We start from the raw sequence: 15,158 nt of genomic DNA on the forward strand, positions 1-15,158 counted from the left end.
ATGAACAGAAATCAGTCCTTGTCTCCTTCCTCTGTTTCTCCGTCATTCTCTGACTCAGACCTCGCCTCCTCAGAGAGAGGATTTTCCTTCAGTCCTGACATTGGGACGAGCTTCCCCTCTTCATCCACTCCCATCGGCTGGATGATGTTGTCTCTGTAAAATACACGAGATGCAGGTGATTTGATCACCAGCATGAGCTTTAACAGCCTAACTGTTTAATTTACCATCAATCTGCTGTATTATGCAAGAACAAGAGGAACACTTGAGTTTTACAGACCTTACTGTTTCTTACCAGTATACAATTTTAATGACTACTTGACCCATTAATGCTCATCAAAGAACTTCCTCTGCAGCAACACATTGAGACGCTGCAGATTATGCGCTGGAATTAGCTTTTGGTTATATACACATGTACAGTCTGCTCGACACTTTTATTGCAACTCTGTATTTGTACCTTAATAAATTAAATTCTGTAAACTTTTGCTGTGGTGTGGTGGGAATCAGTTGACGTTTACTGTATTCATTAGAAGTATCTGAGACTTTTGTGTATCTCTCATGTTTGTAGCTTTTTGACGTTTTGCTTACCTGGACAGCTTGTTGAAGAGCATGATCAGCCTCTTGGCCTCCTCCTCCTTCTCCTCCTCTGTCATGCCCTCCATAGGGTCTGGCTGCTCTGCCTCCACCCGCCCCGTCACTGGGTTGATGCGGTCTTTGACCTGCCGGTACTCCTCGGTGTCTGAATCAGAGTCGCTGGAGTACTGGGTATCAGAGGTCCTGGGCCCCTGGCCTCCCAGGAGCCCCCTGGTGGCCAGCAGACCTGCTGCGTTACCGTAACCCGTATACTTCACAAAACGGCTCACTAGGAAAAGAAGCGTTGGTGTTCTCAATAAGGCACGAAAGAAAAAATACAGAAAGAGCTACAAAACATTTCAGCACCACTGCATTCACAGATTAGATTTAAAATAATGTATATAATCAAAACAAACATGACTATCAAGACTACATAAAATAATAATAAAGACATAAACACAAATATCTAAAAGGTAATAAGAGTTTTTTTTAAAGCACAATAAAAACTAATGACGCCCGTTGTTTAAATACCATCTGATCATTTCAATATGCATTTTTCTATTTTTATGACCAGACTGTAACTTCACCCTATTTTTATTAATCCACATATTGCTTCTTCTTACCATTTTCCTTGCAGAGGACAAAGATGAGGTCAGCGGCACAGTGTTTGAGGTCTGTGTCCAGATGAGTCATAAGACGAATCAGACGGCTCTTCACTGTGGTGCCTTCCTCTGGCCTCTGTGATACGTTTCTCAGAGGAGGCAGGATCTAATGATGGCGACACATTATAGCTTTAATTTTCTTTAATGTGTTTTGTTTCTTCTTCTTTTTTAAATAAATATGAGCGAGACCATTCTGATGCTTGCAAATGAAGCAAAATGTGCCGTTAACCTCAAAACAATGATGGATTTCAAAGTCTGAGACAAATCAAATATATAATGAAAAATCCTTTCTCATAGTCAGTGTGTTGGAGGGAGGAGAAGGGTGTTTAGGGATGAGCTGGAACAAGTCTGCCAACGCACATCTTCCCGGAATTAAAGGATCTGCTGTCTTTGTGCTAAAGTCTTCAGCAACCGCTTTTTTTTAAAAAAAAAAAAAATGTCTTTTTAGTTTTTCTTTAAACATTGGCTGTTTTTTCATTCACTTTTAGCTCCACCCTTGTACCTGACCATTACAGAGAAACATGTATTGTGCTCATTAAGCCACTTAACACTGAACAATGAATTACTGAAGCATAAAAAAAGGGATCTAACTCATAGGATGAACCAGTTTAAACTGGATCTTTAGCAACCTGTCACCAAAACATACAATTGGTGCTACTTTCTTTTGTATCTATAAAAATCCCAAAGGTAACACAGCTGGACCGGCATAAAATAGTATTTTGCACCAACATGGTGATTCTCAAAGACAGTTATCCAAAAACGTGGCACATCTCAGCATGGTGTGCATTCAAGGAAACTGGACAAATGGAGAACAGAAGAGGAAGTTGTAAACTTGTCTGGTTCAAATTGTCCTCAGTATGTACGAGGAGGTCAGGAGCGATGTGCAACAGTCAGTGTTAACATGCATCTTCAAAACTGGGAGGCCAGTTCATGGTTTTGGGTTGCTTTTCAGTCAGTGGTGTTGGGGGATCCTATCAAAAGTGATGAAATTATAAATCAGGCAAGTGCCATCAGATTTTCATTCACCATACAATGCAATCTGCAAAACACCTGATTGGCAATAGCTTCATTTTTCACCATGACAACGATCCCAAACACACTGCCAGTACATGGATTGGCCTCCCCAGAGCCCGGACCTCAATGTTACTGAGGCAGTGTCGTATCATCTTTACATAGAACAAAACAAAAGACAGCCAACATCCAAAGAAGAACTTTTTTTTAGAGAACTAACCCTGAATACTACTGTAAGAAATTACAAGAAAGCTACCTAAGAGAGTTCAGGCTGTGTTGAAGGATAAAAGTGGTCATAGAATTGTACTAACTCTGTTTATACTGTATTTGCAGTTTTTTTTCCAGCAATATATATAGAAGCGAGGGGTGTCTCAAGACTTTGCACAGTACTATGAATACTACAAGTATCTTATAGTCTTCAGTCTTATAGAGTCCAGGCCTGCACAGGTCAGGTGTTGGTTGGTTACATGCAAATGATCAAAAGCATACTAGACATTAAACGTGCTACAAATATTTTGGCATCAAAACATCAAAAAGCTAAACACAGGAGCTATCTCTGAGGTGTCGTATATTACATATTTTCTGATGTAGTGCCGTGTTTCTCTGTGAGCCCTGCAGCTCTCCGTCAGCAGATTGAGGATTGGTGTCAGCTTCTCTTTGATCTTATCTCCCTGAAAAGCACATAAAACAAATCCTCTCCGTTATTTCCGTAATACCAGCTGCTCCCTTTTTCACGCTGCAAAATATAAACTTTAAGAACAAATCACTGAGAAAAAAAACCCCCCTCACAAACACACAAATGGATCAGAAATGACTCTACAAACAGAACTCTTTTCTACTCCCTCACCGCCTCCAGGCGTCTCTCCATGAACATCAGCAGGGTGTGGACGCAGTCCATGTTGACCCCCTTGCACTGCTCTGAATCTGGCTCCAGAGGCACCGTCAGCAACACATCGAGACACTGCAGAGGAAGCGCTGACAACAGGTTCACTGTGTGACTGCGGGAGTGAGAGAAGGTCACGGCAAAGGAGTGAGTGTTGATAGAAGAGAGCGGGGAAAACCTATTCCCTGCTCTGCTTTTCCTTGTTTTTTTTAGACATATACTGTTAGACTGGAGGTCAGTGTATGTGCAAGTAATCCCTGTGATAAATAAGGGTTATTTTGAACAGTGAACCATGCAAAGCTACTCCAATACAGCCTGAAAATAAAAAGGAGCTGAAAATGATCAGAGCAGATCCCCCTTTAAACATTTGGTGTTGTTTGGCTGGATGGATTATACACTGTTTCATCCAAAATGATAACAAATGCTACTCAAAATACACTATTATTGGAATTATATCTAGACCTAATAAAAAGGCATTGATTTCTATATATACTTGGGATTTTAATCAGACCTGCAGCTGAACATTCAATCTATCTGGAAGTCTCAAATAAGCAAGCAAGAGGAGGGTGCATGTTATTAAACTCATAATTATAGACTCATCCTTGTTGCTTCAAATGTTATTAAAAATAGTGCTTCTGCATGAAAGTGATTTTGCAACCCCTAATGAATTTCTGAAGGTTTATATCTAATTTTATAGTCCATCGTTTAAATCAATTATAACTGCACAGTATGTGTTACAATTGCACGATAGTAAATTATGAGATTATCAAGCCTGAATATTTTCACAGCTTGGGTTTTGTCACGTTGTGCTCACCCCTGCAGTTCATCTGTGTCTTCTGACAGGAGACACTTCCTCAGCAGACAGAGGCGCAGGATCGCCACCAGGTGTCGGTACAGAGCCGCATCATCCTGATTAAAGGCACAGACGCAGCTAATGCCTCTTCAACTGTCCTGTTCTTTCGCACATTTAGCTTTTATATGATTGCATATTTGACTGATAACATATATGTTGTATTAAAACTCCTGTAAAAAGTAAACACGAAAGCAAAGCTTCTGAAAAATGCGAGGGCCTTTACACACACCTCACTTGGGTCCTGCTTGTGGGTGCTGTGCGTGATATTGAAGAGAATTTTGAGGATCTCTGTGACGCGCTGAGAGGTTTCCAGAGAGATGGGCTGTGTCTGTGGGTCCAAGACACACTCATACTGGTCCTTCCACTGCACCTCCAGGCAGCTCTCCAAGGCTGCTGTGAGGATGGAAACCCCTCCCTCCTGGAAGAGAATAATCAGTGTGAGGGCAGTAATGAGGAGTAAAACAGGAATAACTTTGGACTATATGACATCGTGCGACCTGTTTAAGCTGGGTGCTGAGCTCTGGCCGGAGTGCAGTCATGAGGAACATGAAGCGCAGTTCATAAAACTGAGCACTAGAGGGATTCGACCAGCTGACACTGGATGATACGCGCTCTATGAGGCCACACATGAGCCTGATGGAAACAAAGGAGATAGATGTGAACTTTCCAGATGAAGCCAAATGCAGCTTATTGCAAGTGAGAATGACACTGTCCTTGGGATAGCACTGTTTCAGTCCCCTGTCCTTCTATTTGTCATAATAACCTTTACCAGGCATGAGAATTGTTGCTTTCACAGGTATAAATAAGCGAATATATGTTTTTTAGGTGCTTTGCGATTATTATAAGCTGCTGAAAATTACACAGTTTATGGGAACTGATGCGATTGTGTGTGCATGCCGAGCCTACCTGAGAGCACTGAACCTTTCCTGTGCCCAGGCGCTGTTGTACACCACGTTACACAACACCTTCATGGCCTCTTTTCTCTTTGCCTCCTCTCCGGACTCCAACTCCTCCACCTCCTCCTCCACATCCATCTTACTCTCTCTGCGGTCCCTCCGCCCTCGCTCCAGGACCCTGTGATGCGTCCCACCTCTGTGCAGTTCGTTGATGCTCGTCCTGTGGCTCCCAAACCAGCTGATGCTGTCCAAATCGCCGCTGTTGGTGATGCTGATGTCGCTTTTGGCATCCTCGTCGAAGGCCGGCGGCTCCTCGTTTTGGTCGTTAGTTTCAGCTTCAGCTTCATCCTCATTAGTGTGACCCTGCAGCACTTTGGTTTCGGTGAGAGAGGCAATGATGTTATCGTAGAAATCAGAGTCGGGGTCGCTGACTTCATCACTGATGTCACTTGTGGTCAGCCCGGCTAGTTTGGCCAGAGTCAGGAGGGCGCTGTCGGTCACCAAAGGCCCCAAGACCTTTTGGTCCCGGGACAGGATCCTCAGGGTGCGTAGGCATACTCTCAACAGGTGACATTTGACTTCCGTCCTTATGAACCTCACAAGGACAACACCTAAATTCTGAGAACAGGAGCAGAAACATGTTTGCAGGAATTTATCATAATAATAACTTTTACAAGGACTAAGAATATCACATCTGGGCAAGCAGAGAGTGACAGCATCGGATCACCTGTCTGAGGATGAGTCCTCGATCCTCCAGGTCGTACTCGTCCAAGTCCGAGTCAGAATCAGTGTAGTCCCTCACTTTATTCTTCCTGAACTAGTAAAACAGTGCAACAAGGATTACTGGATTTCTTTACGGTACTTTTCATGTGCAGTGCTTAATTACTTCTAAACTGTGGCAAAACCCTACCTCTTCTAGTCGCCTTTGCTTAAGAGATGGTCATCCATTAGACAGGAAATGTAGCAGAAGAGAGAGGAAATAGTGCTGTTAGAAGTCCTTCTACAAGTTCACAGTATGGCATTTTCCCTAAAAACCTATTTACAAAGCTTAGGAGCAATTTACTGATGGGATGAGGTCATTCCTAACCCAAAAGAAAGGTTATCTTTGCTGGGAATGACAATCAATTAACAGGGGACAGTGAAGGATATCATAACATATTTATTAATTTGAAGGTAATTAGAAGTTTTTTCTAACCCAGACAATTATTCAGTCACTCTGTCTGGATTCAATCTGCCTGAGCAGGCAAGGAGAGAGGATCAGAGACAACTGATACAGCAGAATTACTAATCATAGATTGGAGTGTGTAGGGGTGGGGAGGGGCGGATAAGTCGGAGGTGTGCCGTGAGAGGGAATAAGGTGACGTTATAAGGAGCACCAGGAGGACGTGGGTTTATGCCTGTAAACTTTCCTTCTGGTGCAGCAACATAAACAGACTTACTCTCCGTCTTTCCCTCTCCTCTGTGTCAAAGAAGAAACACTGGGCATACTACAGGAAGAGAAATAATGACACACACACACAAAAACAGAAAAACAGTGTCATGAGCAGCATTAGAACTTGTGAGAAATACACAAGCTTCTGTGTCGCGTCACCTCTTTGTTGAACTCCTGCAGCCTTATCTGAACACCATTCTCATCTCCCTGCTTGATGCACTGGATTATCCCCTCGATGTCCACGTTCATGCTTCCTAAACACACACACAAGCACGCACACACACACCCACAGACAATTTAGGGCAGAACAAAATGAAAGTTACACAACAATGACGATGGTCATGGCAGAGGTTATGTATTGTCAAACAGAAAGAAACCATAAATACACAATAGAATAGCACACATTCGGTCTGTTGTTCATCCAGAATATAAAATAAAACCCACTAAATATGAAATGAAATGACAGCTGCTCATCCTTTCACTTCATCTTCACAGCTACCACATAACTGATCACTGATGAAGGATTCCTTAGCAGTTAAAGTGAATCTGTATCTTTTATATAGCAGGCACTGACATCAACACTACACACACACATAAAATCTGCAGATAGATTACCGTGCTTCGCTGAACTTACCTCGCACAGTTCAGTATAGTAGTCAGGTGATAAACTGTATACCTTAAATATGACAAACCAAATCACCGCTCCGACTTTGCTTCAGGTTGTCGCCAAGCGTTTATTTCTCCAAGTACGTGCCCCGAGTCCTGTGTTCAGCTTTGAATTTGCTCAATTCAATCACTCTCTATGCACTCTCATTCTCTCAGCCTATCTCTCTCACTCTGTCTCTCTCGCTTTAATCCAAGAGAGATGCAGGAGACCTGTTGGAGAGTGTTTATGGTTATAATCCACTAATGGACTCTAAGCTTATAACTCTCAGTGTTGACCCTCTAACCTTTTATGGGTTTGCCAGACTTATTCTGCACAGCCCTTTCACTTTCTGTCCAGCTTTAGCAGAATTTTCTTCAAAATGCTGAAAGCCACTAAAACAAGCAGTTAGGGCGTGCTGTTGCATAACCTTGCTGGAGGTTCTGATGGTTAAAACACTGTTAGAAATGCATTAGGAAAAGACACTGTTTATTCACTTCTGGAAGTTTGTAGTTAAAGATTTGTATTCTTTTATCTTTCAGCAAAATATTTCAATACATTCCTAATTGAATTCACCCCCAATTACAGTACATGTACCGTACTTTTTATTATTTTTGTGCACTATTTATTTCAGTACTGATTCTGTCTCCTTCCACAAGATGGCGCAATTCCCCCGGTTGAGTCAGCTCATACAGGCACAATGTATGATACAATTGTGTATTATAAAATCTATTTATTCAAAGTAAACTTTAGCATCTTTCCCTTGGCCAAAATGCACAGATATTGATACTCCGTACCAAATGACTTACAGTTAAATCAATCTGCACTGAAACACAAGTGAAACTCTGTTTTCTTTCAGTAAGTACACTTTGTTTGTTTTTAGCTTAGATAACCTACTTAAGTCACACCTGGTGTCCTGGAAACCTTCACACACTTGCAGCCAAGTATCCTGAACACCCTGACAGATGAAAACTGTAAGACAATGATGCATGAGTGAATGACAGGCTTTCCTGGCAGGATGCGTACTCTTGCACTCATTCGGTAGAGGAAACAGGCTCTGGGCGCTGGAGCTAGATAACTGGTGGCTGCAGGCTTACAACAACAGGATGCACGCTACGTCAGAAATAGTGGGAAAAATGTCAGAGGAGTCTTCTCAAGTAGGAAGTGGAGGCATATTTCTTCAAGACGAATTACAAGTAGGATATCAACAATATAGACTTTACAAGAGGTGAATGGGCCTGAGTGACCTTTAAAAGCAGTAAAAGAAAACAGCAGTTATTAACATGAGCCAGGAGGGTACGTCTAAATCGTCCTGACACAGACAAACATTGTGGCTTTATTTTTAACACCTATGTCGCAATACACGCATGTAGCTTAAACATAAACGACCTCTACTGAGGCTTGTAGGGTCATTCCACTTGAGGGAATTTTTTTGAGTCTCATCAAGTCAGATCTGCCTCACTGAATATTTTCAAAGCAAACACATCAGAAACCTACAGACTGGCTGTCAGCAGCTACAGAGTGTCATTTACAAGCGTCTCTCACTGACGGTGACTGACGGTTAGAATATAGGTGTAAAAATTTAATGACTCTGCATCTGTCTGGTGACACCAAGGCCCTACAGAGATCATCTTTCCAACCTTTAGGAGACACACCCTGCTCAGCTCATATGCCTTCTTTCCACTAATTTATGTCTTCTGTTCAGAGAGTGAACAGTAGAGAAGAATGTGAAATATTCAAGGATCGCTGCTTTTTCCTCTGCACTTGGTTATCAGAGTGGATCTTATATGTGTGCTCTCTTTCTGCAGTTAATCTTTCTGCTTAAGTCCTCTATGATTCCTGAATGCATTTACTGTATGGTGGACCTGGTCTCACATTAAGCATGTAGGATTCCAACAAAACTGTCTATGTTTTGACATAATCATATTTTTTTAAATGTTTGTAATTTGGCAGAGCATGGCCTGAGGACAACAGGAGCTCAGCATGAACATTTAAGGCTCAAGGATCTGCCTGGATGATCAAATAATGTAATATTGGTTTTGTTTCTGCTGAGGTCTGTGAAGCTTAGCTGACATGTTAGGACTTCCAGATAATGTAACAGAGACTGCTGGGAGTTTATAAAGTTGAACTTCAATAGTTGGTAAAACTAATTATCAACTGTATAATAGAAAAAAGGGATGGTGTGTTCATACGCCATACTAAACTGAACATATTTATATATAAAGAAAAAGATCAATATTTGACCCTTCAGCGACCCCACAGGTCAGGGGAGTGGGTGAGGCTGAAAATTCACAGAGGCTCAGAGAAGAAACGCTTCTGCTCATCAAGTATTACTTGAATAAACACAGAGTGAGACCTTAAATATTGCACACTGTGTCAAATAATACAGGATACTTTGATCTCTAAATTGCTCTGGATGGAACAGCAACAGACCCTAATGCTTCTAAATGGGATGAAAACAGCAATTTTCAAATACTTTTACTTACTTTAATCCAGTGGATCTGAAACTGTGGGGCTGCTCCCCTACAGGGGGTGTAGAGCCAATGTATTAGGGAGGCATGGATGACCATGGGAAAAATATAATTCTAATAAATATGATTTATGTAAACAAGAATTTGCTGAGGCTATAGTGCTAAACTGTGTTTCACTAAAACTTAATCTGAATCATTTTTTTATTATTAAAGGCTGATATAAGAAATTGTAGGTTGGAGGCATGAAAAATTACTGCCTTACTCAGTCATCGTACAACAGCATTCATTCCTTTGAGGCCACAGCCATGCTCAATATTAAATAATTACTCTTATTAAAAGCTACTGGCTGCCAAATGCAATTACCTAGATTTGAAATGGTTCCACATTCATTTAGATGTGTAGAAGGAGACAGGAGGACAACAGGAGTAATTGTACAGGGTGGGCCATTTATATGGATACACCGTAATAACATGGGAATGGTTGGTGATATTAAAGTCCTGTTTGTGGCACATTAGTATATGTGAGGGGGCAAACTCCTCAAGATGGGTGGTGACCATGGTGGCCATTTAGAAGTTGGCCATCTTGGATATAACTTTTGTTTTTTCAATAGGAAGAGGGCCATGTGACACATCAAACTTATTGGTAATGTCACAAGAAAAACAATGGTGTGCTTGGTTTCAATGCAACTTTATTCTTTCATGAGTTATTTACAAGTTTCTGACCACTTATAAATGTGTTCAATGTGCTGCCCATTGTGTTGGATTGTCAATGCAACCCTCTTCTCCCACTCTTCACACACTGATAGCAACACCGCAGGAGAAATGCCAGCACAGGCATCCAGTATCCGTAGTTTCAGGTGCTGCACATCTCGTATCTTCACACCATAGACAATTGCCTTCAGATGACCCCAAAGATAAAAGTCTAAGGGCCTCAGATCGGGAGACCTTGGGGGCCATTCAACTGGCCCACGACGACCAATCCACTTTCCAGGAAACTGTTCATCTAGGAATGCTCGGACCTGGCACCCATAATGTGGTGGTGCGCCATCTTGCTGGAAAAACTCAGGGAACGTGCCAGCTTCAGTGCATGAAGAGGGAAACACATCATCATGTAGCAATTTCAAATATCCAGTGGCCTTGAGGTTTCCATTGATGAAGAATGGACCCACTATCGTTGTACCCCATATACCACACCAAACCATCACTTTTGTTGTGCCAACAGTCTTGGAGGGATCCATCCAATGTGGGGTTAGTGTCAAACCAATAGCGGTGGTTTTGTTTGTTAACTTCACCATTCACATAAAAGTTTGCCTCATCACTGAACAAAATCTTCTGCATGAACTGAGGGTCCTGCTCCAATTTTTGTTTTGCCCGTTCTGCAAATTCTGTGCGCTGATCTGGGTCATCCTCGTTGAGATGCTGCAGTAGCTGGAGTTTATAAGGGTGCCTTTTGTGAGTAGCTAATATCCACCGAAGGGATGTTCGACTAATGCCACTCTCCAGTGACATGTGGCGAGTGCTACGCTGTGGGCTCTTGCTGAATGAAGCTAGGACAGCCACTGATGTTTCTTCATTAGTGACAGTTTTCTTGCGTCCACATTTTGGCAAATCCAACACTGAACCAGTTTCACGAAACTTAGCAAGCAGTTTGCTAACTGTAGCATGGGAGATGGGTGGTCTCGTAGGGTGTCTTGCATTGAAATCTGCTGCAATGACCCGGTTACTGCGTTCACCAGATATCAACACAATTTCGATCCGCTCCTCACGTGTTAACCTCTTCGACATGTCAATGGCTGTGAACAGAGAGAAACTTGTAAATAACTCATGAAAGAATAAAGTTACGTTGAAACCAAGCACCCCATTGTTTTTCTTGTGACATTACCAATAAGTTTGATGTGTCACATGGCCCTCTTCCTATTGAAAAAACAAAAGTTGTATCCAAGATGGCCGACTTCTAAATGGCCACCATAGTCACCACCCATCTTGAGGAGTTTGCCCCCTCACATATACTAATGTGCCACAAACAGGACTTTAATATCACCAACCATTCCCATGTTATTACGGTGTATCCATATAAATGGCCCACCCTGTACATTTCAACTAAGGTATGCAGAAGAGCATCTCTGAATGCATAACATGTCAAACCTTAAAGCAGATGAACTAAAGCAGCAGAAGACCACAACGGGTGCCACTCCTGTCGGGTAAGAACAGGAGACTGAAGCTACAATTCAGACAGCTCACCAAAACTGGTCAGTAGAAGAGTAGAAACTCCTGCCTGCTCTGTTACAACATTCAGATGGCAGGGTCAGAACTCGGCATAAACAACATGGATCCATGCTGGCTTGTGTCAGCAGTTGCTGGTGGTGTAGTGGTATGAGTATTGTCCATTATGTCCATCCCTTTATGATCACATTACTCATCTTCTTATGGCTGCTGCCAGCAGGATAAGTCAGTCTGGTTTCTTGAACGTGACTAGTTCACTGCACTCGAGTGATCTAGGTAATCTCCAGATCTCAATCTAATAGATAGAAAAATAGAGAAAGAGATCAAAATCTCTGAGAAATGTTTCCAGCACAGTGTTGAATTTATTGGCTGGTGAGTGTATGTTATAAACTAGAATGTCAATCGTGGTTAGGTCCATCACAATTGATGATCCATCACACAGTGAAATGCAAATGAGTGAAATGCAAAAAGTATTTTTAGTTATAAGTTATAACCTTTTCTTGTCATTGGCTGACTGTGTTCCATAAATTCATTATTAAAATCCATTGTGCGCCTCACTGACGTTTCAAAGAGTCATTTCCAGGACCAAATATCAACACCTTACCAGTAATTTAGGAGTAGCAATTCTCATGAAAATGGAAAAGTACCCGTAAAACAGCCAGTATGACCTTGACCACAAGCACAAGTTGGGTAAACCCCCGCTAGGTGGTCCTTGTTTGCAACTTTCACTAAAACCTGACCGTCCTGTGAGGAGTATTGATTTATTGGGAATTGAGGAGGAACAGACAGATGGATGGGCCGATGATGGATACCTCGCAATCACATAAGTTGCTCAAGGTTAGGCAGCAGCAGGTGTACAGGGACAGTTTTACCAGGATGCTGGGCTTTTTTTCTTTTCTTGAGATGCAGCCCCTCACGTCATCACCTGTTATCCCATCAACACTTGTCGTAATCCATGCTCAGTCATATGTAAGTTCATAATTATTTGAGCGCTAATTCTCTTGAGTACACGCACGCCAGCGATGACTCAGTGTATTATTCTGACAATGCAGACTGCCCAGATGGTAGTCACAGGAAAGCTGCACAATGGTCTCTAGAGCGGAAGCCGTGAATCAGAGGGAAGAGAGCCGGTCTGAGAAACAGTGTGTAGGATAAAAAACATTAAATGTGACACTGGCTCCCCATGGATTTAGTGCATTATTAAAAGATTAGGAATTATGGGATAATTTCCTAGAGAGGTGTTAGTATGAGGCCAAGTGCCAACTTTGATCTTTTGTTTCTGTGACCACTTTAAATGTGGATGAGAGTTCCTGAATGTGAACTCTCATCCACATATGCCGTATTCATCACCAACACCTTAAGGAAAACTATAAGATCAAGGAGTTGTTTTTGACATTGTGTTTGTGGTGAGGTGGATATGAGTGAAGGACACTGCAGAAATAAACACGGTGACGGCCAAAGTGACTCAAGGGAAAAAGGCACAGGAAAAATGGGGCGATAAAGAAAAGCCTGGAGAACTGGGGCTATTTTGGGCTCGGCGGGCTTCCTGCAGGTGATGGAAATGAAAGAAAGATTTCTGGAACAATTGCTCAGCAGCAAGTGAACTGAGGGAGGAGAAAGATGGAGGAGGAGGAGGAGGAGGAGGAGTGGGGGGCTGTAGAGCAACAAGTGAACATAAGAATCGATGTAAACATCACAGAAGGTCACCTTAAGTTTAAGTCCAAAGTTGTGTTTGGACGCCTTGTTTAAAGATTGTTTATGCTGGCATCACAGCTCTTTTAAGTAGGGAATAAAAAAGTGTGTGTTTGTTTGTTTGTGTGTGTGTGAGTTCATTTGGCAGTATAGTCAGTGTGTTACAGACACACCCCCTCATCCCACCATCACACTATAAAGGACCAGCGTTAGAAAGGGATGACAGAGTCAGACATCCAACAACCAGCAAGTTGTGTTGGTTTACTCAACAAGCCACAGCAGGTTTTAAGCTCTCCTTTTGCGGTAAGCATCTTTTGAGATTAATTTTTATACGATTCTAAAAGCTCTCTAAACACATAATTATTATTATTATCATTTGACTTTTATGGTTAAATCATTTTGTGCTTCTTCAACAATTGGGTCAGAAGAGCATTTTTTCTTTAGCACCACACTTAATTATTCATTCTATTAAATTGTAGGGCAGTGCGTTATGGAGATAGCTGTTCTGTTGCTGCTGACTGTCCCTTTGACTGCTGCCTCCCCACTGAGACGAACTCAAAGGTGAGTGAAAAAACACAGGGAACCACACAGCTCACAACGGCACACATAATGAAGTATCACTCTCTACCAGTAGAAACACAACATCAAAGCATGCTTGGGATGGCGGGAAATTAAAAAAAGTGTTTAAAGCAGAGCTTCTTATTAGTGTATCTCTAAGTTATATTATTGTAAATTATAGGTTACTTAATAAATTCCATATCCTGTTGGAAACACAGGTCAGACGCAGACGTCGTCCTACCAGGAGCAGCGGTCCGAGATGTAGGAGGGGAAATGTCAGAGGACACACACGAGCACCATGCTCCATTACTGAAGATCATCCCATTCACCTCAGAGAACAAACATCTGGACCTGGAGGCTCTGAGACACAGGTACAAAGGATGTGACAACGTGCTGAGAGTGGCTGTCAATAGAAAAAGAGCATTATTTAATTTGAAAAACTAAATCAAAGTATTTGTTAAAATTACATTAAATTAAAAAAAATTATGGTCATGTCACTATCAGTCCTTTATTAGAGGGTAAATATTGTGATTGTTTTTCAGAAAGACAACACTTTTTTCCAACTTCATTCAAAACTGCATTTTTTTAATATGTGATGTTCTGCACCCTGAGTTTGATGTTCACCCTTCTCATTTTCATCACGACAGCATGGGCCTGAAGCCACGACTGCCGCGTGCACTTCAGCGTGGATGCCAGCTCGGGACATGCCAGCTTCACAACTTAGCCAGCACTTTATACCACTTCAGCAAAGGAAGCGGAAAGGAGGAATCAAAGAAGGCAAAAGATCCACAGGGCTACGGCAGATAGGACCAAAAGGAATGTCAGCAATTAAGGACTGAAGGGGTGGAGAGCTGCCCACATAGTTTTCCATCTACTGAAAACCAAATATCTCTATGTCTGCTCTGACTGACTGGTACTTATTAGAAATGTATGCTCGCAAATGATTTTTGTGTCTCGTGTGAAACGTGCGTTTTATACTTTAAATATGTAAATATTTAAATATGATATGCAATAAATATTTAAGAGAATTAAGTTTGTGGTGTTTATGTATAGTCTTAAAGGAAAAGTATAGTGCAATCCTACCATGATCACCTCTCATAAAGAGCCTTTGAAATGGTACAGACAGAGGACGACTATGAGACATCTATAAATTCGAGAAAGATGAAGCAATGACCTGAATTTCAGCTGAACAAGACTGTAATTTGCCTCTGAAACAAAACCCCTGCAGGCAGGATTTTCTGTTGTTCATTCTATTGTTCTTTTTA

General features: G+C 41.8%; 2 protein-coding genes across 2 annotated transcripts; one reads left to right on the forward strand and one right to left on the reverse strand.

The window, feature by feature from the left end:
* Positions 1 to 6: 6 nt before the first annotated feature.
* On the reverse strand, positions 7 to 7,043 carry LOC308390287 (chaperone Ric-8A). Its single transcript, XM_080872081.1, has 14 exons — positions 6,942 to 7,043; positions 6,467 to 6,561; positions 6,315 to 6,362; positions 5,786 to 5,803; positions 5,603 to 5,692; positions 4,886 to 5,493; positions 4,477 to 4,612; positions 4,209 to 4,397; positions 3,941 to 4,035; positions 3,091 to 3,241; positions 2,819 to 2,914; positions 1,194 to 1,338; positions 586 to 859; positions 7 to 153 (listed from the first exon to the last, which is right to left on the reverse strand). The coding sequence occupies exons 2-14, from the start codon at positions 6,554 to 6,556 to the stop codon at positions 12 to 14; spliced, it is 2,082 nt and encodes a 693-aa protein (XP_080728207.1). The 5' UTR covers positions 6,557 to 6,561; positions 6,942 to 7,043; the 3' UTR covers positions 7 to 11.
* A 6,522-nt stretch (positions 7,044 to 13,565) lies between these two features.
* LOC308391121 (uncharacterized protein) lies at positions 13,566 to 14,913 on the forward strand. Its single transcript, XM_080873588.1, has 4 exons — positions 13,566 to 13,638; positions 13,815 to 13,896; positions 14,112 to 14,264; positions 14,541 to 14,913. The coding sequence occupies exons 2-4, from the start codon at positions 13,826 to 13,828 to the stop codon at positions 14,698 to 14,700; spliced, it is 384 nt and encodes a 127-aa protein (XP_080729714.1). The 5' UTR covers positions 13,566 to 13,638; positions 13,815 to 13,825; the 3' UTR covers positions 14,701 to 14,913.
* The last annotated feature ends 245 nt before the right edge of the window (positions 14,914 to 15,158 follow it).

Source organism: Rhamphochromis sp. 'chilingali' (assembly GCF_963969265.1).
Source record: "Rhamphochromis sp. 'chilingali' genome assembly, chromosome: 22".
In the NCBI taxonomy this organism is placed as follows: domain Eukaryota; kingdom Metazoa; phylum Chordata; class Actinopteri; order Cichliformes; family Cichlidae; genus Rhamphochromis; species Rhamphochromis sp. 'chilingali'.

Coding starts and splice junctions, on each gene's coding strand:
- LOC308390287 (XM_080872081.1), bottom strand. CDS start 6,556: ATGAACGTGGACATCGAGGGGATAATCCAGTGCATCAAGCAGGGAGAT. Junction 4,036..4,208: donor ACAAGCAGGACCCAAGTGAG/GTGTGTGTAAAG, acceptor GCCTTTAATCAG/GATGATGCGGCTCTGTACCG. Junction 3,242..3,940: donor GACACAGATGAACTGCAGGG/GTGAGCACAACG, acceptor TCACTCCCGCAG/TCACACAGTGAACCTGTTGT.
- LOC308391121 (XM_080873588.1), top strand. CDS start 13,826: ATGGAGATAGCTGTTCTGTTGCTGCTGACTGTCCCTTTGACTGCTGCC. Junction 13,897..14,111: donor CCACTGAGACGAACTCAAAG/GTGAGTGAAAAA, acceptor TTGGAAACACAG/GTCAGACGCAGACGTCGTCC. Junction 14,265..14,540: donor CTGGAGGCTCTGAGACACAG/GTACAAAGGATG, acceptor TCATCACGACAG/CATGGGCCTGAAGCCACGAC.